At 37.3% G+C, this 23,795-nt stretch overlaps 3 protein-coding genes across 6 annotated transcripts in view; 1 reads left to right on the top strand and 2 right to left on the bottom strand.

The window, feature by feature from the left end:
* EPRS1 (glutamyl-prolyl-tRNA synthetase 1) overlaps positions 1-1,037 on the bottom strand; it is a 45,464-nt gene extending 44,427 nt beyond the window's left edge. For 3 of the 4 annotated variants that reach the window (XM_060692483.2, XM_034427849.3, XM_034427850.3), the window contains exon 1: positions 712-1,035. In XM_060692483.2, coding sequence (XP_060548466.2) covers positions 712-754 — 43 coding nt within the window. In that variant the 5' untranslated portion in view covers positions 755-1,035. Of the gene's footprint in view, positions 1-711 lie in introns of all 4 variants that reach the window. The other variant, XM_060692484.2, reaches the window with a different exon arrangement.
* Positions 1,038-1,355: 318 nt separating this feature from the next.
* On the bottom strand, positions 1,356-13,065 carry BPNT1 (3'(2'), 5'-bisphosphate nucleotidase 1). The gene is made up of 9 exons (XM_034427854.3): positions 12,721-13,065; positions 11,036-11,160; positions 9,589-9,693; positions 8,072-8,179; positions 7,796-7,844; positions 6,022-6,113; positions 5,022-5,219; positions 3,663-3,768; positions 1,356-2,038 (listed from the first exon to the last, which is right to left on the bottom strand). Exons 2-9 carry the CDS (start codon positions 11,153-11,155, stop codon positions 1,890-1,892), a joined length of 927 nt encoding a protein of 308 aa, XP_034283745.1. The 5' UTR covers positions 11,156-11,160; positions 12,721-13,065; the 3' UTR covers positions 1,356-1,889.
* Positions 12,981-23,795, top strand: part of IARS2 (isoleucyl-tRNA synthetase 2, mitochondrial) — a 36,493-nt gene continuing 25,678 nt past the window's right edge. The window contains exons 1-11 of the mRNA XM_034427853.3: positions 12,981-13,379; positions 15,480-15,602; positions 16,838-16,994; positions 19,154-19,302; positions 19,386-19,435; positions 19,523-19,632; positions 19,724-19,814; positions 20,486-20,601; positions 22,104-22,273; positions 23,135-23,225; positions 23,600-23,751. Of these exons, the coding sequence (XP_034283744.2) occupies positions 12,981-13,379; positions 15,480-15,602; positions 16,838-16,994; positions 19,154-19,302; positions 19,386-19,435; positions 19,523-19,632; positions 19,724-19,814; positions 20,486-20,601; positions 22,104-22,273; positions 23,135-23,225; positions 23,600-23,751 (1,608 nt within the window). The remainder of the gene's footprint in view (positions 13,380-15,479; positions 15,603-16,837; positions 16,995-19,153; positions 19,303-19,385; positions 19,436-19,522; positions 19,633-19,723; positions 19,815-20,485; positions 20,602-22,103; positions 22,274-23,134; positions 23,226-23,599; positions 23,752-23,795) is intronic.

Here is a 23,795-nt window from a genome sequence, read left to right as displayed (position 1 = left end):
GGGTTTTTAGTTTAGTTTACTTTATTGTCACTGCACCTCATCCAACGAAATTAAATGCCATCTTCAGTTACACTACTACATTCACTACTACTACGTTCAGAAGCCACACCTCGTTGGCAAGTGAAGCCAACATTTTGACTTTTCTGCATAAGCCTGAGTCTGACTGGGCAGGGGGGGATGAAAATAACCCAGAGACACAAGTTAGTGGGTGAGAAACGCCTACGGCCTACATTTATTCCCCCACAGAGTCTCCCACAATCTGTGCCACGTGTCAGTGCCCTTCTCTCTAACCCCCTTCCATTGAACGTCTGGACCTCCTGACCCGCGTCTCTATCAATGTCAAAAGCCTCAAAAAGCCTTTTGTGAATTCATCATCTCAGCTCCCTCCCCAACGATCTTTTGTTAGCCCCACACAAACCCCCCAACCCCCCACCCCCCACCCCCAGATGACAGGAGCCTTCCGCCTGTCGCTTCGACCTCATCTAGAAACGTTTACCCAGGAACCGGCTTTAGCGAAAGGGAAAGAGAAAGAGGCGGATGAATGAAGAGTCGGGCCAATGGCTTCCCGCGGACGGTGCCTGATGCAACATGGCAGCAACACTTGGGCCGGCCAAGGCAGCCAGGAGGGGGAAATTGGGAGGGTGGGTGGATGAAGGTTGAGGCGCTCACAACCGGCGTGTATTCCGGGCAACAGGAGCGGGAAGTCCTTACCGAGAGGCAGATCGCCGGGGTTGACGGTCAGGCTCAGCGCCATTCCAGCAGCGGCACTAGGAGAAAGAATCGAGAAGGAATGCGACGCGGCTGCGAGGGCCGAGACCGCCCGCCCCTTCGCCAATCGGGCTCTAGTCCAGCCCCAGTCCTGCCTCCCGCCTCGTCACAGGGCTGGGCCAGCCTCGTCCACGCCTTCGCCTTCCTCCTTCCCGCGGACGAGCCTTGGAGTTTTTCCACAAGCTCTCAGGAGCCGCAACGCTCGTTCCCAAGTTGGGGTTGCGGAACGCGTGCGAGGCTATTTCCAAGCACGTTTCGTGTAACCCTTCATTAGACCCAACAGAACGAAGCCCAGGTTTTGGCTCCTGTTGAGCTTGACGAAGATTGGAAAGCCGAGCTCCTTTTTGGTCTTCAGAAACATCCCTCACGAAAAGGGACCGACTCTGCCACACCTTTGTCCCGCACCAGCTGTTTCTGAGAGCTGCACCTGTTTTCAGATGCAATGCAGAGGAAGGACCACTAATTCAAACTGTTAGTTTTTCAGGTTCAGAGCTATCAGTCAAACATACTGGAATAAATCAGGAAAAGAGCCCTCTTAGCAGAGATCAAAGCAATCAAAATCTACAAATAAAACCTTCACAAAAGTGTCCACAAAAATTATAATTTTATTTCAAGAATGTATTTTTCAGTGTATAAAAGGTATATTTCCAGATTTCTCCATATAAACATCTCATGTGAAAATGGAGGGAGAATTAGGCACACAACTGACATACATCCCACACATCCATGTATATATAAACAAACAAGCTAGCTTGCTAGACAAAATGTTCCTTTCACATGGTGCATGTATGAGTGAGACTTGCATAATAAAAGACATTTGAAATAAGTGTTTCATTTATTTTGTTTTGTCTTCAAATCAAATAGATTGAATAATAATTGGATAATTGGATAGGTGAACTTATATATTAATAAGCATTAAGAAAGCTGGACAACTTTATTTAAGTCACTACTAAAAACTAAAATCTCAAATTTACCAGAATGTATATTAAATCAAGGAAGCAACAAATCTCTAACTAAAGATCATGGAACTGGTCCAGAGTGTGACCCTATCAAAAATCACAACTTATTTCAGCTAAGAAGTTCTTTCCAGCCAAATGGAATGCACAATCTTCTGCATTTTTTTATGGCACAAGGGCTTCTTTGACTGCCTCAGGAACTCGACTGGCATAATAGTCATGATTTTTTAAAGTAGCAAGAACTCCTCCCGAATTCATGTGTTTGACCTCTTTATTATAATGAAAAAAGTTCCCATGAATATCAGTAAGTTTGCCTGTGAAGAAAGAAAAGAAAAACATGACTCTAGACTTGAATGGATTTAGACACAGTATCTGTATTTCTATAAAAGGACAAACAATTAAAACTAGTTCATAAAAAATGAATATTCCTTTTCCAAATTATTGTTGGCTAAATTTGAATTTTTCCTTACATTTTAGTATAACATGTTAATACACAATATAATTAATGTGCTTTAATACACAAAACTGTCCTCAAAATCAATATAATTCTCCTGAACTTAAAAGTGCTTAAAATTATATCTTTTATACACAAATCAACCCCCGATACCACCACATCAAATAAAGAAAAGCAATAATGGATTAGCTGGAAAATTAATAGCTATGTGCATTGTAAGATTTTGCTTACTCTAAAAATTATTTTGAAGCAGTGCTTAAGACATCTTACAATTAGAGCAGCATTTCATTTTCTTTAAAGCATACATGTTTTAAAAAATTAACTCTTGATTAATATTTATTATTTATTTATTGAATTTATATTTCCGCCTATTCGCCCATGGCAACTCAAGGCAGTTTACAGAATATAAAACCACATTTAAAACAATAAAAACTAACAAAAAGAATCAAATTAATATAGTACAATATAACAAAATCACTCCACTTCCCACTCCCCGCCCCGGTGACAGCAGATCACAGGAGCCATTTAATGGGCTCCATCCTATTCTGGGTTCCCCAGGCCCGCTGGCAGAACCAGGTCTTCAGCGCCTTCTGGAAAAGTATTAGAGTGGGGGCCATTCTAATCTCTGGGGGAATGATGTTCCAGAGAGAGCTTGCCACCACGGAGAAGGCCCTTCTTCTGGGTCCCACCAGGTGTATCTCCCTCGGGGATGGAACCTGCAACATTCCCTGCCTCCCCGTTCTGATTGGTCAGGTACATGTGACTGGCAAGAGACGGTCCCTCAGATAACATGGTCCCAAGCCATGAAGGGCTTTAAAGGTGACAACCATATGATTCTTAAAGCAACTACAACTTTTTTCAGACCTTCCTAGAAACCTAGAGATAATAACAGCATATTTTAAAAGATAAGAGCAGGGTTTTGTGTTCTTTTGGGTTCTGAAGCACTTATTTCCAAACAATGTTCACAGGTTGCAGAACCCAAGCATTCTATAATAGCATAATCTACAAGTTTTGTTTTCTTATTTATTTGTTTATCTTTAAAAAGTTTAGAAATTGCTTATTTCTTTTATTCATACCTGTCAATGTCAACAGATATGAATTAAAGAAATCTTAATTTAAATCTAAGCACCTTATGTATGCTTATTAGCACGTACAGACAAAAAATATCACTACACATAACTATATAATCACTATCACTATAATTATATCACACAATTGAGAAGAATTAAAATCCAAAAGAGTAATCATTGTTAAGATATTGTCCAGCTACAGAAAGAAAAGTAATGGAGATGACCATCGGCTAGGAAATAACATATATTAAGCCAATAAATACATCTGTATGCTTCATTGAAAAGAATATAAACATATTTTTAAAATACTAGGTTTTAAGTTAGCATCGTTGGCCTCTTAGTTATAGCTCTTTACAAAGAGAAAAAATTATACATCTCCTTGTTTCTATTTCTCCAATGTATTTATTAACTTACCTCCAACTGCATGCAAAATAGCCTCTGGTGCACATGTATCCCACTTCTTGCATCCAGGACTGGCAAATACATAAGCAGAAGCTTTGCCTTCGACAAGTTGAATGATCTGATACAAATAAAACAACCTCAGTCGTTTAATATGCACACATACAATGTTTTTAAAGATAAGGAATGACTTCACAAACAGATCAATGTTTTAGTTCTTGGTTACTTTCTATGGCCTTTTTCCTTTGCTCTTATATATTCATAACAAGCATATGCATGTATATATGTATAGTTTCTCTATACATATAATTATACACATTTTTTGGATGATATATTTGTCAGGGTTCCAAGTAACTCCCCCAATGAAAGAAAACTCCGAGGTTTGAGTTTCCTCAAAGTTCCATTTTATTAGGGATGTCATATTGGCACATCTGGGAAACCCCGAATCTGAAAGTTTCCAGGTTTTCCCCACCCAAAGGAATGTTGAAGTCCCTGCCCAACACCCACATGTCCATCACATGGTCCAATCAAAGCACGATCCCAACTGGAGATGCCACCCAGTTCCAGCCATCCAAGTACAGGGCAAGATGTCCTTGAGTCTCTGAGAAAGGAATGTTATTATGACTATGTATCACCCTGGCTCCATACAATTCCCCCTCCCAGTTTCCCCTCCCAGTAGTAATTGTGGCACGCCTGAAGATCCAACGAAAAAGATGGCTTCAGGCCTGGAAATATTATGATTCGTGGTAAAATTTACAATTAACATTTTAATTAGATTATGGCCAGTGGTGGGACTCAGCCGGTTCGCACCACTTCGGGAGAACCGGTTGTTAACTTTCTGAGCAGTTTGGCAAACTGGTTGTTGGAAGAAATCATTAGGGCAGAGAACCGGTTGTTAAATTACTTGAATCCCACCACTGGTTATGGCTTATGGAAAAAACATTCTTGACAAGAGATGAGGACGTGCAATATCAGGTCAGGGGTTTTCAATTCAATTGTATAGAATGTGAAGGATGCGTGTACACTGAAGATGGCATTTAATTTCATTGTACGAGGTGCAATGACAATAAACTATAACTATTATCTTTAAAGAAAGTATCGATCCATTTCTAAGCCACTCTTTTAAGAATCTCTACCATCTTCAGATATGACATGTAAATAATTAAAATCCCAAAGAGGCCAAAGCAATTAATAAAATTATTTCCACAATTCCTATGTCCCATCCACACAATTTGGTTGAAATCGAATTGCAAGATATGCATCAGCTATTGGAAAACTTTGTCTGTGGCACTATTATAAAAATGGAAGTCTTGTCTTGTAATTTTAAAAAATTAACCCTACTATCATGGCATTAAAATTTAGGAGTGTCCATACCTTATTACCAGCTCCTCCAACTCTCACCACACTATCAGGCTTCATTGCACTAATGCAGTCATTTACCATCTTGCTGCTGTGTGATCTTGTGGTGGTAATGATGTGCTGCCCAGCTGGTACCTCTTTCAGCTGAAATCCAAAGGCGCCCAAACCAAGGATTCCCCATATTGTCCTGCCTAGAACTGCATCTGCACCTGCCTGAAAAATTATTTGAACATTCTAGTTTCATTTTCAAAAATAAACAAAAGGAGTAAATATATATGATGGTTGGACATACCGTATTTATGTAAAAGAATAATGACCCTAAATTTAGCAAATTTCATCCTCCACGAGGGTTTGACAAAACTAATCTGCTCCATTACATTATCAGCAAATTTAATATGAACCATTTAAATATATGTTATTTACAAAGATACATTTCTTTCTTTCAGAGAAAAACTACAATTCTGCTGCTGAAAGAATAAGACTTACTGTTATGCAAGTAGGTAGAAGTTTGCAACTTTAGTCTGCCTTTATCTAACTGAAAAGCTTCATCTATACTTTTTGTTACAAGATCGAATCCGAGTTGGTCACCGGGACCAGATGTTTATGCACAGGAAATCAGGAGTCCAGGCAGTTCAAATGAATATAGGTTTATTGTAAGCCAATGCTCTCTACAAGAATCTAAACTACTAATGGTCAAAGCAAATTGGTGGCAGAGTCAACGGAATTCAACATTGGCTCGACTTAGATGACTTGGAGGCGGGAAGGACTTGAGACTGACCCATCCCTCGGGTTCAGACTGGTCATCTCCTACAGCACATGCAGTCTTAAATTTGGATTTATGCTAGTCCCAAATCTGCCATGGGTGTACATCCTTTTAACTAGGGCACTTTAGACAGAAAAAGGAAAGGGCCATTCCTCCTTCTAAGTAACAAGTCAGTTAACCCCATTATTCTAGTTAATTAGAAGTGATATGCAGTAAAATAGAAGAACATTAAAAAATTAAAGCATTTCCTACCTCATAGTTGTAATATGGTTGATTGATGACCCCTGCAATAGCTTTTCCTTGATAAGCAATACCAATAAGAACTGTTACATGGTCAAGAAGTCCTGAAAGAGATAAACATCTGTCAAAGGAAATGAAAGTCAAGATTCTTCTAATTTTTTACATTTGACTTACATGATACTTTATAATTTCAGTGACTATTTATACTTGATCATGTTTATACACTGAGTTGCTTAAGTATGTTTGTTAAATAAGCTACAACTGGTTGGGTTTACATTATGCTAAACATCAGTCAATACACAAAACTAAAACCAAAACAAACTCTCATTAAAGTTTTGCATGTTATAGTACAGTATAGTACAGAAACTTGCTGCATTTTCTTATTCAAGGTCATTTTTCTTCCATTTAATTAAACAATAAAGCAGAACCCACGCCTGCCTTGCTTTAAAAAGTTATCTTCCGGTTCACTACTCTCTGGGATCAAATCCATGGAACATTTTGTGATTTCTAACCAAGAAAAATTGCCAAAGACATCAATTCTGTAGAACACCCACCATAATACAATGTAATGCAATCCCAGTTGTATCTATTGTTAGATTAAGAAGTAATTTGCAAGTATCTTTGTGATGCTTTTTCAGTTTTCTGGATCCCCATGTAACTAAAAAAAAAAAACAAAAACCCAGAGGCCATGAAAATAGAAATGGGGGGGGGGACCTGATTTATGCCTGTTTCAATAATAGAAGTAGTCAAGAATTAAATAATTATGTTACTTGTGTGCAAGAGATAAGCCTGATTGCATTTAATTCATAGTATGTTTGTGTAGGACAGATGGGAAATTTATAATCATTCAAGCATTGCTGAATCACTATTTTCAGCATCCCTTACCATTGGCTAGGCTGACTGGAACTCTTAGGAGTTCCATAGTTCAAAACATCTGGAATATTTTTTTATGGACCTTAACCCGAGATTGCTTAACAACTGCAACCAGGAGTGTTGGGAAGGAGTGCTTCACCATTATTGAGTGAAGCAGTCACGTGGGAATCTCACTTAACAACTGCTTTGCTCAATGACTGATATTCTGGTCCCAACTACAATGATAGATTAAGGACTACCTATACACCAAACTGTCTCTCAAAGGGCTTTTAAGTTCATTGTTACATGAGAAATTAACAAAAGTCCAATTGATCAGGTTAAGGATTTTAAGTACATAGACATCCACTTCTGATTCTCTATCCCTGGAATAATGAATTGGGTGAACTTTCTATTAGAAGTCAAAAACTTTCTAATGCAATCTTAAAATACGCTAGCCATCATGGCAAGAATTATGCAGCAATAAAGTCATATAAAACAAAGGTTCTGAGCTTGTTTTATGGTCCATAATTCTCATCTTAACATACCCCATATTAAAGAGGAGAGAGAACCACATAGATATCCTTGATTCCTTACAAATAATATAATAATTAAAACAGATAAAATGTGGTGGCTACTGTTATAGGTGGTAGCTTCTAATACAAAAATACATCCACATACATTTATAGTGTAAAAGCCCTGCTAAGGAAAAGCTGAGCCTCAGTCAATAATAAGGAATGAATCATCCAATTAGCTATTTCTCATTACACACTTTGTATTGTACTTTCAAACTTCTAAAGGGTGACCGTGACTTCTATATATCATATGGTCACACATAAATGATAGATATTAATCTAGAAGCCAGACAATTGTGGATGGTTTTGTCCTTAAGTCTATAAATGCTAAATACCCCTCACCAAAAAAACAAAGAACAAACCTTCAGTATATTCTTTTGTTCCATCCAGAGGATCGACCCATACAACAAGCTTTGAAGGAAACAAAAGAAAAGCAGAAAGTTTGAAAAGGGGAAAGTGTGGAGAGTAAATCATTGCTAGGCTGCAGTGGCTGCCCAGCTGTAGTGGACTCATAAATAGTTAAATCACTCCTCAAATCACAATTCATTCCATCCCGTAGTGATTACTGAGTCTCATCCTGCAGTTGTTACTGTCTGGAAAATAAATCAGGGATTATAAAAAGAAACCCTTTTAAATACCTCTTCCTCTTTTATAGCAGTATACTGTGGTGGACAGATTTGCTTCAGTATCTCCTCAGATTGGCTTTTCTCAAGTAAGTCTTCACTGACTTCTTCACAGGGAAGATCCTGGGTTTTTTTTAAAAAAAAAGTCTATGCACAGTTAAAGTCAAAAAGGCTTATTCATTTATGAGTCAACTAAAGGCAAGTTTAAATAATTTTAATGAAAGATAAGTTTTTGAAAGCTAGACTTTTTAGTGCTGCAATATGCCAAAAAATATCAGCAAAAGTCTATGGAGATGGGCTTGTAACAATGGCTGCAGAATTGGTTAGAATTGATTATAATTTGGTTGCAATGATTGCTAAACAGTGTTAATCTGAAGGGTAAGTTGCAAAAATAGTCTTACTGCTACAGCTGAAAATGCAATATAAGTAACATTCTTTATTAAATGCACATATACAAATGTTTGTAATGAAATAGTGAAGGAGAGAGAAAATTTCAATAACACTAAATGCTAACAAATTTCAGTAATGTTTAAAGCATGGAGTCTAAACACCAAACTAAGAGAGATTAATCTTGTTCAGTAGGAGGACCCCCAATTCAGATGCCACTAAATAAAAGCTTTAAATGTTTAAACCCATGAGCCATTTGATATCAAGGACTCTTGCTGAAGACCTATTAAGAAATCAGTTTACAGCTGTCCTCAATGACTTCTTATTCAAGGACTGTTTGAATTTGGGATGGCACTGAATGAAAAGTACTTACAACTACAGTAGTTCTTGACTTTTTGGCCATTGCAGCATCTCTACAGTCCTGTAGTTGTGATCAGGGTACTTGGCACCTGGCTCACAATTACAGCATCACGTCATCCCATGATCATATGATGACTGTGTGACCTTTATCGGGTTCCTACAAACTAAGTCAACCAGAAAACTGGTAGGAGATTAGAAATGACAACCCCATGACATACTCACTTAACAACAGCATAGGATTTATTTAACAGTGGAAACCAGGAAGTGCCAGGACTGCCGTCGCTAAGCAATGCAATCTCATGACTTTATAACCGTATCACTTAGCAATGAAAATTCCATTCCCAACTGCTATCATTAATTGAGGATTATACATATATTTTTAGAGCAGTTTTAATTTTTGCATAACACCCAGAGTCACTGCTGTGAGATGGGCAGTTATAGAAATGTTTGAATAAACAAACAAATGAATTCCAAGATAGTTGTGTTTTTTTTATTTCTAAGTAAACAATACTACATATAGCTGCTGTTTTCATATCTGTTCTAGTCTTGTAATCCCCATGCTACTAGTTAAGAGTTCTTATTACAGTATCCACATGCAAGTTACATACAAATGCATAAAACAGCAGAGTCATGATCATATGGAAGAAAAATGGTGGAGAGACTGGGGTGCAGATTATCAACAGTATATATCTCACTGGTTGGTAGTGGTTAGGTTTTTTTTTTTAAAAAGAATAAAGGTAGTGTATCGAATCAAACAAGTACAAAAGAACATGCTGATTCCTCACCTCTTCACCTATGATTGTCACCTTAGGAAACTTCAGAACCAAGGACGAACAAATGCTCATCTGTACCAATCGATCAGCTTTAGTCTGCAGGTCATTAGCTCCACACTATTAAAAAAGAAACCTGGTCAGTTTATAATCAAAATAACAACTTGGCTAAATCAAATTGTATTATCATTAGGAAGATGTAAAATTACTGAAACTTTTAAAACATCTATTTAGATTTTGAGAAAATCCTAGGGGTTGAGTATGTTTTCAAGTGTACGTATCATCTTACTGTCATGTACTGTGTAAATATTTTAAGATATTCTTCTTCAGAAAAATATTTGCCTTGAGCAATGCTACTACACATATCTAGTTCTCTAATATGTACTGATCTTATTTGCAAATGCCATTTTAAAAAACTGAACAATTATATGGTTTTATGTAAAATCATATTTATTGAAGGTATTTGAACATACTGTATGGATCAGGTCATTAGCTCTTTAAAGATATATACTATATACAATATAGTATATTACACATTTTATATTTATACAATATGTATGTATATGTATAATATTAGAATGTTAGAATGTGACTGGAGAGATCAAAGATCAAGTCCTCATTTTTATTCTGACTGGTAACATTAAGTCAGCCAGAATCTTCAAAGGCATTGCGAGGATAAAGGTAAGGCCTTGAGCAAAAGGAATAAAATATAATAAATATGGACCAATTATTTTTGCTTTTTCAGTTCTGTATGAGAAAACTGTGGTCCTCTAGATATTTCTGTACTACTTTCAGCATCTCTCAGTAGTATCCAGGCTGGCTAAGGCTGCTGGAATTGTACTTCAGTAAGTGGAGATCTGCACATTTCCTGGCCCTAATACAGGTTGTTAGATATCTATTTATTTTAACATCCTTAGAAAGCAAGAAAGTTTAGTCATTTTTCTCGATTGTCATCAAGACTATTCAAAGTAAAAAACTGGGGAAACAGGCAGAAAAAATCACAGGCATGTTATAGATTATTTCAAGAGCTATTATAACTTTATATATAATATATAGCATCTCAGCAAATGAGATGTCTCTAAGTGACTAATATTGATGATAGAATTATAAAATATTTGATGAGCCTTTTTAATGGCTATTCCAGATGATGTTGTCTGGACGTCAAAGAATAAGTTGTACTGACACTATGAGCGATCACTGTTTCAAAGAGTGAATCCAGAAGGGTGATTTGCTTGCAGGTGAATTGCCTCACCAAATTATTTGTGCGTACATTTAAAATAAATGAGGCTACAATGCTAAACACCTTTATTACTGAGCAAGCCCTACTAAACACAACAAACCTTACTTTTGAGCACAGATGCACAAAATTTGTTCTGCACATTATACCAGCATCAATTAATTCTTCTTTATTTGGATATATAAGTTCCAACTGGAAATACATAGAATTCTACTGATCATTTACCTTCTCCACTATGTCTAGTTCTCCTCCAGACATAACTTTTCTCACAATGGTTCCCGCTTTATTAGCCACAGAATATGCTGAGGCCACAAGACGCATCAATACACTTGGATTAGAAGCCATGTTTACTACATAGAAAAAACAAAAGAAAACAAAGGCAATCTTGTAAGTAGCACAATTTTCTTATAAAAGAAATAAATACCTTTGGGGCGTGATTTACACTGGAAAAGATTAAAGTCCCTTTAGAGCTCTTTGGAAGAGTGGGAGGTTCTGGTTCATGTATTGCACAATGCCAATCTTTTTTGTAGTTTCACCTATTCTAGTTGAGTATTACCATATAAGTAATCCTCTTTCCTCACTGTAAATTATGCAACATTAAAAAAAAAATCCTAACTTCAGTCATGTTAAATGAGAAGGGAATCTGAGAGCTAGCAACCTTTAAACGACATTCCAGTTGTTAAATTATTACATTGGGAAACAAGCTGAAATACTTCACTTCATCTGCTTGCTTTTTATTCCCAGCAATATTGGTTATTGGTTTAACATTTTACAACTAGTTTTTCTGGTTTAAAGCAGTCTTTATTTTCCAATTCACCACTTCCTTGTAAATTTTATGTAGCCACTTTACATAATCTGAACTATATCTAGTTTGCTCCTTCTTCCCCTAAAAAGTGCATGTTTCTTTAGCTTTTAAACAAAAATTAAGAAACTACCCATTTACAGAAAGGGTAATTTAACATTCTGAGCATTGTTATTTGAAGCCCATATTCTTATTAGCCCTGGCACTGGTCCTGCCCATTTTAAAGAAATTTGGATTGCATTTCCTTCAATATTCCTTTATCATAACAACTATATGGTTAGCACTGAAGACTCATTTTTGAAACGACGACACCTGAGCTGAACAATGACATGAAATGGATGGCAGCCTCACACACATGAACATATTTATTCTTGTCTTTCATCTTTTAATTGATGCTTATAAAAACTATTAGGCTGATTTTAGAATGCGCAGCAGAGCTTTCCCTCCCCCCCCTCATATTATGGGGAATGCCAACTTTATTTTTAGAAATTATACTGTTGAATCTTACCAGTGCATTCAGTGATCACAGTGGACCAAAAATATCATTTATGAAGTACCACAGTCCTCCTTTATTTGGTGAAAATCTTGGTGAGGATTTGCACAAAACATAAGTTTTGTAAAATGTTTTTATCCCCTCTTCCAAAGCAAAATCTCTTGATTTAACACAGAAACTTTTTAAAATTGTAAAAGTTTAACCAAAACATAACACTGGGTTATATTTAAAACATCTACTTAACTGTAAACTTTCTGGACAGGCATATATAGGATTGCACCAGGAACTACTGCTCATATTTATTGGTTGTTTTCTAAATTCTAATCCATTATAGTAACTATCATACATGTTAAGAAACAGCACCTGTGCCACATCTAGTCTCTCAAATGAACACAATACGATCTTAACCATATCGGTAGAATAACTTCAGCCTGCTTGTCCTCCCTTCGTGACTGTAGATGTCTTTTCCTAATTCGAGGACGTTACCACGACGGGATTGAAAGAAAAGCGCTATTTCACCACCCACCTCCTTCACTATCACAAGATCTCTATCGATGAATATCTAAAAGCAAAGCGTCCGAAAAGGTCAAGAGAAAAATGAAAATAGCAGCATACCTCCTTTTCGAGCAGCCCCTCTCTTACCAAACACTCGCAAGATTGCTCGCGCCAAGATTGCTCAATCGATGCCGATTTCCTATTCTTTCTCCGCCCCACCTACCGGGTCCTTTACCGGGTCCTTATTGCCATTATCTCGGCCCTCTTACGTGGCCAGTAACGTTTACATGTATGTCCCCAGGGGCTCTGTTCCTACGTCAGGCCCAGTGAAGGCTCATTTACGCAATTAGCCCACTTTTCTGGGCTGCGAAGCTGAACTGATGCCGGGGTTCGGGGGACCCACAGCCAAAACCGACGCTTGCGAGACTCCCCAAATAACAAAGGTGGGGGGGAGGACCGAACTCCAGGGGGCGCTGAGAATCCCATCGGAGCCGGAAAAGAACCGGAAAGGACGTTTTGTCTCGTTGGTGGCCGTAACGTTTCCGGAAGTGCCCGCGGACCAAGTGCGCGCGATGTGGGTGCTGCGGGCCCCGCCGTTGCTGAGGTTTCCCAAGCATGTTGGCTGTTGGGCTCGCGGGACGGTGTCCGCAGGACCCAGCACGGGCCAAAAGGCGAAGCCGGACTCCAAATACCGTGAAACGATCTTATTGCCCCAAAGCGATTTCCCCAGCCAGTTGCCTGGCCGGCTGCAGCCTGAAACTGAATTGGAGATACAGCAGGTAGATGAAGAAAATGAATTTTAGGGGGGAAAGGTGCTGAAATGCCGCCGCCGCCGCCTGGGATTAAAACGCACACGTTGAACCGAGAGGTGCACCTTTCGTAATTTGTACGCTTCTCTGTGGGGAAACCTTTGCAACCCCCCAGAACAAGAGATGCTCTGAAAGGATGCGCTGGGTTTGCCTTTCTCTCCGTGCTATCGCCTAGGTCAGGGGTGGGCAAATGTAGCTCTTTTACAACCTGTGGACTTCAACTCCCAGAGTTCCTGAGCCGGCTTGGCTGTCTCAGGAATTCTGGGAATTGAAGTCCACAGGTTGTAAAAGAGCCACATTTGCCCACCCCTGGCCTAGGTAGCTCGTCCCGTTGCTGTTAGTTACGGTTCAAAACACCCATCTCAGAATTTAGTCGGGCCCTGCAGGAAGGAAAAAGGTTCCCTAACTAGCTTCGTGGTTCTGCAGCTTCCTAGACTTTTCTCAGACCATGCTTCATATATGTCACCTGTTGGTAAATAATTGGAGAAAGCAGTAAGGTTAAGTTTAGCTGGCTGCTAAAATAGAGATCTGCTGGTCCTCCCTTAGCCATGAAAGCTGCCTGGGTTGACTTTGGGCTATTCGCTGTCTCTGGTTTCAATCCCATCCTCACCTCAAAGAGTTGCAGTGGTGGGAAAAAGAGGAAGCAGCAGTATCACCTACGCTTCTTGGACTCTACAACATAAAGGCAGGTTATAAGTCTAATAATATATATAAATCCAATCTGTGCCGCAGTCTATTTGCTATCTAACCAGAATAGACATTCAAGAAATTTAAGCCCAATTTTAGGGTTGCCATATCTGGGCTGCAAAAATTCAGACCATCACTAGAAAAGAGTGAAAAATACATTGCCAAGTTTTAATTTGTTACTGTCATTTTGCAGCCCTGATGTGGTAGCCCAACTCAGTGCATTCTAATTTAAATATATGTGTAATAGTTTGGTCACTTTCCCCTCAAAGCAATGTAATTGTACAGCTATGCTATAGATTTATATGAGTTTAGTGATAATTCATTTTCTCTGGGTATTTCTAAAGAGAAAATTTGCTGAAAGGAGATAAGGTGTTTTTTTTAAAAAAAAAAAACTGACTGATTGACAGTTATACAAGAATTTGGGTACTATGAAACTGATGCAAATGTGTGTGTCATCAATATTGCTTGTATTTATATGTGCATGTTATCATTATGCAGACATCAGTTCTCCATAATACAGGTTATATTGGTCAGTATTTAATTTACGGAGTGATTCCTGAAAAAGTCTTGTTTGACTAGAATGATTAATAAATAGTTTTCTCAGCTCATAGGGAGACTTTTTAGGGTAGAAGAACAATTGTTTAAATTGAGTTTTGCTTGCTTACTTTTGTTGTCTCATTATTAATATACTTGTATCAATCTAATGACTTTTAGCTTGCAATTTAAATATCTGAGGGACCGTCTCTTGCCGGTCACATCTACCCAACCCATCAGAGCGGGGAGACAGGGAATGTTGCAGGTCCCATCCCCGAGGGAGATACACCTGGTGGACACAGAAGAAGGGCCTTCTCCATTGTAGCTCTGTCTCTCTGGAACATCATTCTCCCAGAGATTAAAATGGCCCCCACTCTAATACTCTTCCGGAAGGTGCTGAAGACCTGGTTCTGCCAGCAGGCCTGGGGAACCCAGAGTGGGATGGAGCCTATTAAATGGCTTGTGTGATCTGATGTTGCCGGGGTGGGAGGTGGGTGATTTTGTTATATTGTACTATATTAATTTATTTGATTCTTTTTGTTAGTTTTTATTGTTTTAAATGTGGTCTTATATTCTGTAAGCCACCTTGAGTTTCCATGGACGAATAGGCAGCAATATAAATTCAATGAATAAACAAATAAATAAATAAATTTGAGAATTGATCACCACAGGTATGTTTCGAGGACTCTAATATTATAGAACACTCTAACTCGGAGGCTTCCAGATACCTTGACAGAACATACTAAAGATGATGGGAATACTTTGGGGAGATGAAATTAGATTAAATATATTCAAAAATAATTCATTATGTAAGATGTATAATATTAATTCTAGTGTATTTTTCTTCAGAAATGTGGCTTTTCAGAATTGTATTCTTGGCAAAGACAAAGGAAAACCAAACAAGAATTTTGTCTTCATGATGGACCACCTTATGCCAATGGAGACCCACATGTTGGCCATGCTTTGAATAAAGTGAGTATTGTTTTCCTACATTAATTGATTTATGTATTTGTTTAAGCGGTGTATAAAGCTATCTAACTCATAGTAGTGACTCTGGATTAAAACTGAAATTAAAACCAACTGATAACCATATAATCCTAAAAGCTCCATTTAAAGCCATAACCACCAAAATAAAAAGTCTTGTCACCAATGGAGCTTATCTAACTTCCTGGCCCGGATACCTGGGGGAACAGTCCAATCTTCAAGGTCACCACCATCCATAGCCACAGAGAAAGCATGACCCCAGGTCTAACAAAATGGCTTTGTTTGATGTAAGGGACGCGGAGCATGCCTACCCCCCCCCGAGGGGGAGGGCATAAACAATGGAAGGTAGATGATCTCACAAACAGCCTGGTTCTGTGCCATGAAGGACTTTATTGTTAATTACCGTCACTTAAATTGGGTCTGGAAGCCTACTGCAGCTCATACAGCAATGGTATATGAGAGTATTGAGAGCTGCCGAATACTGGCCTGCTTCATTACAAAACATTCTAGATGGTGTCCAGTAAATACAAAAATATTTTTGGTGGATTAACTTCAACTTTAAATCATGGAATGTAAAGTTAGTGTTCTTTGAAACTTGAATCCATTGGTTTGGAAAAACTGGGATTTCCAATTCTTGATTCCAAGCTTCTTGCATATTTTTTGTAGTTATTTTGAATTGTTCCTTGTTATTTGAAAAAGTGCATGACCTCTCTTTTAGGTCATTATAGTAACCATAACTAATTTTAAGACTAATGGAGTTGATAGTTGCTGCAGAGGAATTATATCTGTATGCAGAACTGAGTCATAGATGTTACAGAGAACATAAATACAAGTATCCTGGTGAAAGCAGTAGTATTTAGCCATAAGACATGTATTAATGTGGATTTTTTTCTCACGTTGAAATATAATTTGAAGAAAACCAGAGTTTGGCATGAATCTGTAGCTTTCTAAAAGTTGGAGCCTATCCAAAGACTTACTATTGTTTGCTTTTATGGATTTTATTGGTATAAGTTATTTGTGCAGCAAGTATCTGTAATTTTACTTAAGCATTATTAATATTTCTATTAGAAAGTATGTTTCGGAATAGAAATAAATATAAAACAATTTGTTGGTTATAGCTTGCTGGATCTAACCACAGTATAAATATTGTAGAATTCAAGAAAATTATAAAGCAAGATGGAAGTATGAATTTGAATAACTATTTCTCTCTCCTTTCTTTTCAGATTTTGAAAGACATCACAAATAGGTTCCATGTCATGAATGGCTATAAAGTGCACTATGTCCCTGGTTGGGATTGCCATGGGTTACCCATTGAGTTGAAAGCATTATCAGAATGTGAAGAAACAAAACATCTTACACCAATGGAAATCAGAAAGAAAGGTATCTTTCCTTTGATAAACACTATTACGGAGGTCTGTGAATGTTATTCCATGACAGTCATGTTTTGGAGAACAGCAACATCAACATCATTCTATTTTCAAATATTTGAGAGGTGCCGATGAGGTACATAATTAAAAACACAAATAGGCAAAGAGTGACCTTCAAATGTTGTTGAGGTACCACTCTCGGGATGCATTACTATTGACCATACTAGATGAAACTACTAAAAGTTGGTTTTCAGTGACAACTAAGAAGCCATAGGCTGCCTACCTGCTTTTTTAAAAAATTGCAGTTTCTTACATGTATATTACTGTCCATATGGCAAGCAAACATGGACAAATTGGGAGTTTAGAGATAGTGGAAGGAAGAATTGCAAATGTAGCAATAGTGTACTGATTTACTCTGAATAGAAAAATGTGCCACTATCTGCATGTTTTTGTATTTATTAATATATAATACATAATTTAAAACCTCTGCCCTGTTTGTTTAAAATTCAGAGTTCAATCTAATAGGACTTTGGGTACACTTCTGTTTCTCACCCTTTTTTAAACTAATATTGGTAGGTTGGTTTTAATCCTAGATGTTTGTTTATTTAAAAGAATTATATGACTGCCCACTTTAAACAGATCTGCCCATCTTAAACAATAGCAATAAAACCAGTAACTATAAAATTTAACCGTCAAACAAAGAAAAACCCTGCTCATCTTCTTAAATTGCCCTGCATCAAGCTTCAGTTAGCTATATACAATTCTTTCTATTCTGTGTAGAATGCCAAGTGCTTTGGTAAAAAGACATGTCTTGATGGCCTTCTAGAAGGTTAAAAAGTAGGGGCCTGCTGAATCTCTAGGGAGAGGGTAGGAGCTGCCACAGAAAAGGCATGCTTCTGAGATCATACAAAGTGATAGAATTTTAGGGAAGGGATCTGGAGCATGCCTGCCCTATCCAATCTAATGGGAGAGGCGGGTATTCTTAGGGAGAAGTGGTCCTACAAATATCCTGGTCCAATGCCATATAGGGTTTTAAAGATGATAACCACCACCTTGAATAACTTCCAAGTAGTCTTCAAGGGCAGCCCCATGTAAAATGCAGTGGAATCATCCAAACAGGAAATGACTAAGGCAAGAGTGACTGAGAGCAAGGCCTCCCGGTCCAGGAAAGGATGCAAAGACCACCTAGCCACAGCTGCCACCTACTCATCAAGCCGGAACCATGAGTCCAGGAGGACCCCCAAATTGTGCACCAGCTCACTCCGGAGGAGTGAAACCCTGTCCAGTGCAAAGATGATAAAGGTGCATAGAATTTACACAGGTGAGATTTAGTCCAGCACTTCTGTCACTTTCTCATTCCAAGCAGGAATGAGAAAAGAACCCAAGTTCCCTCAGAAACGGCATTTGGTCCTTTAGGCACCTGAGACATGCCTATCGAATAGATCCTACTCACTGCCCCAGAGATCCTACCTCTGCCCCAGAGTCTCAGTTGAGGTCACACTCAAAATCCTGGAAGGGACAAGGAAAACCCCAGTCTGTACCCAACCAAGTCTCAGTGATACAAGCCAGATTGGCTCTCCCATACATAATCAGATGTCATGAATAAGATGAGTTTTACTGCAGATTGATCTGGCATTAAGCAGCTGCTGCCAGAGACCAGAATCAGCTCCTGAGTCCGAGTACAGAGGGACAAAACACAGTACAAGTATTGGATGTTTTCTTGATTAGAATGAGCTATGTAGGATAAACTAAATGTTCTTCTAGTTCTTCTAGGATTCAATAAAGGATTATTTATTATAATTACACTAACTAGAAAAATAGTGATATAAAATATATTTGTAGAGCCAATTTGGTATAGCATTAAGGCAGCTAGCTAGAAACTAGGTGTCTGAGTTCCAGTCCTTCCTTAGGCATGAAGCCATCTGAGTGACCTTGAGCCAGTCACTCTCTCAATCCTAGGAAACAGGCAATGCAAACCACTTCCCAAAAACCTTACCAAGAAAAGTGCAGGAATTTGTCAGGAAGTCAAATTCAATTGCTATCTTTATGTCTGTCTATCTAAAATAATTAAAGAAAAATAATTGGATTCTGATTATTCTTTAGTTTATACTTGTTTTCAATTTCACCTAACATTGGGCGAATTCATATTAAAAATGACTATTCCTTCTTCAGCCAAAGCATTTGCAGAAAAGGTAATTGAGAAACAGAAATCAGCATTTATGCGCTGGGGCATAATGGCAGATTGGAAGAACTGCTACTACACATTTGATCCAAAGTACGAAGCAAAACAGTTGAGTGTTTTCCATCAAATGTATGAAAAGGTAGGTTAATATATGGTCAAGGGATATTTACATTACATACAAGGCCAAATCATTTCGATTTCTTAATTTTGTTTATTTCCTAGGGTTTGATTTATCAAGACTATAAGCCAGTGTTTTGGTCTCCTTCAACAAAGTAAGATATTAACATACTTTTTACCCTTATCTTTGGGGATGGAAGAGCTTTGCACTAAAATACAATTCATGCTGATTCTTCATACAGTACAGCTTTGGCTGAAGCAGAACTTGAATACAACCAGCAACATACTAGTCAAGCTGTTTATATCAGATTTCCCTTGCTGAAACCCCCTCCCAAAGTAGCCTCTGCAGTAGGTAAGTTTTATTTATGTTCTGAATTCATTTTGTTTAAATGTGCTTCTAATGTACTTACGATAACTTGTGCTAAATATGATTCCACCACTAGATGGATTACCTGCAGTGAGTTTGATAGTCTGGACCACCCAGCCCTGGACTATTGCAGCCAATCAAGCTGTCTGTTATATGCCAACTCTGGAGTACGTATTTATTTACTTTATCACTAGAGCATAATGTTCTTGAGAGTTATGTGTTAGTTTGTTGAAGATCACATGGGATTAAGGTATTTTACATGTGGGTGTTTTAAAGAAAATATTATATTTAAGATCACCAAGATATCTATGTTTTTCCCCATTTCTTGCCTTTTCCTTTATTTTTACAGATAATATAAATCTTCCAGTTTTCTTTTATTTTATAGCCCTTTATTTATTCTTATATGCCCAGCTGCAAAAAAGATGATTTTATGCTGCATGTGTAAACCATGCCTAGTCTCCAACAATTTTACCTGTATGGTCAACAGAAGAAAGATACAGTATATGGAATAACTAAGCATTTGTGGCATGTTTGAAATGGATTAAAAGATGCCAAATATAATGTACAAAAATAATTAAATGTAAGTTTTGAACTTAGATTAGGGATTTCTTCTTTGTGATCACAGTTGTCATGAGGAACTCTGTGAAAATTCATTGATATAACATTCCCATTTCCATGAGAAACGTTTTTGTGTCAGCACCAATATTAGTAATGAAATGGAAACGATTTCAATATTTAAGTTTTAAAGTATCATTCCAATGCTTTCATGTTTTTAATATAACATTATGTAGTGCTAATGTAACTACTGAAAATCTGAAAGATCTAAATGCATTTATAGGTATTCCATTGTGAAGTGTTCCAGTACTGGGGAGCACTTTATAGTTGCTGCGGATAGAGTTCAGTCTATAGCTGCTGTTTTGGATACACAGTTTGATGTGGTTTCAACATTTAAAGGTAAAAATGCATTGCAATAAAACCATTAATTTTGAATGAATGATACAATAATAGAGAAAAATGAAAGTGAATTTGTTCCAGGCAGGGGAGTTCTAAAGTGGCAGATTTGTGGCATTTAAGAACTGTATAGGCACATTTAGAATTATTTTTTTCATACGGTTTTGAGAACAATACTAAATTAGAACTTTTATTAGGTGGTTACCAATTTCCAGTGGCCAATATCAATCTTACATGTATTCATGCAACCAACAATGGATGATGTTGCTGTTGTGTTTTATTACAGTTGCCTTCTGATCCTTTATTGCTTTAGTTAAATTGACAGTAGGAACATCCTTGACTTTCACAGAGTTGAAGTAGGTGGAAGATTACACTTTTGTAGCTTGAGTGAGATCTTTAATATTGCAGTTCAAGATAATCATCAATCTTTTAAAAGTGTGCGTGAGAGTGAAATTTATTTTGAGAGATCTTTTAACAGCACAAACAACAGGACAGAACTGCATTAGAATTTATCTTGTTTTAATACAGTCATATGATTGAATTAAAAAATCTTAATTAAGTAAATTTGGTTTGTGTATGAGTAGAAACAGACATTTTGCCCAAGAATGATATTTGTGTTTTATATATATATATTTTAATGCGCTTATAATGGGATTGTTTTTAGATTTCTTTTCTGCAAAATCCAAAATCATGCATCCCTATTATGGCACAATTGCTGGTTCTCCATAGGCAATTCTTAGTTATCTCTAAAACATTGTACATATTCCATGTAGAGGATTTTCTTATCTTAGATCAAATTGGTACATTACCTATTAGAGACACTAGAAGCAAATATGCTAGTTTCTATTGTTCTATTCATTGTTCCTATGCAACAACATTATGTTTTGAAGCCACAGTAAGACAGAACAAAAGACATGGCAAAAGAGACCATTTCTAGGTTGGCAAAGCAGTGAGACAAGACTCCATACTCTCTCTTTATTTATTCAACCTATATGCTAAATATATATTAAGGAAAGCAGGATTGGGAGATGTGAGGAAAAAAAATATTGTTATTGATTATGCAGTCAGCCAAATGTTAGACTGGATTTGGCATTTTTATTCACCTACTGAGTCATTCCCAAGGACCTGTAATAGGGAAATGTTGTTTGGTGACGTTAAACGTATCATGACAGGATGTAAGCTGTTCCAGGTAAAGCTTCCTTTTGCAATTGACTGATGGAGATTTAGTCAATGATGATGGTGTTCCAATGGAATTCCAGATGTTATTGGTTATTTAAAATAGTACTTTTTTATTACTACTACTATTCATTTGATTTGTAATCAAATTCCATTCTAAATAACTAATAACATTATTAGTGAATATAGCCATCTGTATCAGGATACTTTAAAAATATAGTATCCAATTTCAGTGTGAGAGTCTTATTAGTTGGCATTAGAATTTTATTTCCCCCACTAGTAGGCAGAAAATGGCAGACAGTGAACAGTTTTAATTCTGCTGTTTTCAGGTACAGATTTGGAAAGTGGAATTTGTTCCCATCCAACAATTCCTGGAAGGCAGTCTCCTCTTTTGCCTGCAAACCATGTGACCATATCGAAAGGAACAGGATTAGTGCATACAGCTCCAGCTCATGGTATGGAAGATTACAGTGTAGCTTCTCATCATCGACTGCCCATGGTACTGTGGTCTTATTTTGCTTTATTTTTAATCTATGTTTTTCCTGCTCACACCAAAACTATCATGTAGCAAAACCTTTCAGGTTGAAAAGGAAGAGTGGAAATCTTTTTAAATCATTTTGTAGCTACCTGAACTATAGCTAAAAAGTGAGAAAGAAGGTATAGTAGTAGACTTTAAATTACATCCTTCAAGGCTTTTCTGTTGCCTACTCATCCCATTCTTTTATGTATAATGATGGTTGGAAAACATCTGAAAGTCATTGATATGCACTTTGTGCATACTGAGAATTGTTGCAGTATTCCGTAAAGTTTAAATCTGGGATCTTTAAGCAAATTTGTACTAATGTAGTGAGACTTCCCTTACCTTACTTTCCTGCATCTTTCCAAATCTGCTATAATGCTTTAGAATAGATTTCAGGACTATGAATAAGGGAGGGAGAATCCCTACTTCCAGATGCATCCATTCCATTGATAGTGAGGTATGGTCAAATGCAAATTATGTGAACCAAGGCTATTTTCTAAGATAAATATTATAAATTTTAAATGAAAAGAAAATGGTTGTCATCTGCTTTCGGCTTAAGAATTATATTTCCTCTTAGAATGGGAAACAGCTTGCCAAAATCTATGCCTCTGCAATCATTAAAATAAGCCACAACATTTTCATCTTCAGAAGTAAAAAGAGATCTTTTTACTTCTGAAGATGAAAATGTTGTGGCTTATTTTGCAGGGAAAATATATAACCTCAGTAGTTTAGTGATAGTTAGTCTAATCACATCTTTGTGAAATTGGTGAAATATTTGATGACAAATCTGAGAACTTTGTTTTTAACAAAGGTTTAAACAATTTTTCTTTTCTTACCCAGGACTGTCTGGTAGACGAAGATGGACTTTTCACAGAAGCTGCAGGTTCAGAGCTCCAAAAGAAAGCTGTTCTTGGAGAAGGAAACGAGACTGGTTTGTATTGTATTTTGTACTATAAATTGGGCAGGGCAAAAAATAGTGACCTATTTTCTTAGACCAGGGATGACAAACTTCTTTTTTCTTGGCTGCCCTCAGTTATGTACAAGCCGTAGAAATCTTTATATAAATTACACGCACACACACAAATAAACAAACAAATAAACACATAGTGTATATCAGTATTAGGCAAGATTAGACCAAAACTACATGGGGCTGCCATCACTGTTTTCACAATGCCTGCCTTCTTCCTTACAGGGTAGATTTCCAGAGGACGAACAGAAACTTTTGTCAGAGGTCTGAATTGACTGCCCACAAAAGATTCCTGAATTAAAGCTGAAAAAAAGTAATATATTTTTATTCTTCCATAGTCATTGAGATGCTTCAAGCAGCAAAGAATTTATTGAAAGAAGAAAAATATGTACACAGCTATCCCTATGAATGGAGGACTAAAAAACCTGTGATTATTCGGGCCAGCAAACAGTGGTTCATTAATACAGAGAATCTCAAGACTGCTGCTCAGGTATATAATGTGTTTCTGATAGAAATGGACCTCTGTATCTTATC

Source organism: Pantherophis guttatus, chromosome 1, assembly GCF_059756535.1.
Source record: "Pantherophis guttatus breed Tessera chromosome 1, ASM5975653v1, whole genome shotgun sequence".
Classification (NCBI taxonomy): domain Eukaryota; kingdom Metazoa; phylum Chordata; class Lepidosauria; order Squamata; family Colubridae; genus Pantherophis; species Pantherophis guttatus.
This window is presented reverse-complemented; position numbering and strand designations above follow the sequence as displayed.

Coding starts and splice junctions, on each gene's coding strand:
- BPNT1 (XM_034427854.3), bottom strand. CDS start 11,155: ATGGCTTCTAATCCAAGTGTATTGATGCGTCTTGTGGCCTCAGCATAT. Junction 8,180..9,588: donor TGACAATCATAGGTGAAGAG/GTGAGGAATCAG, acceptor AAAAAAACCCAG/GATCTTCCCTGTGAAGAAGT. Junction 3,769..5,021: donor TTGGAGGAGCTGGTAATAAG/GTATGGACACTC, acceptor TATTTGTATCAG/ATCATTCAACTTGTCGAAGG.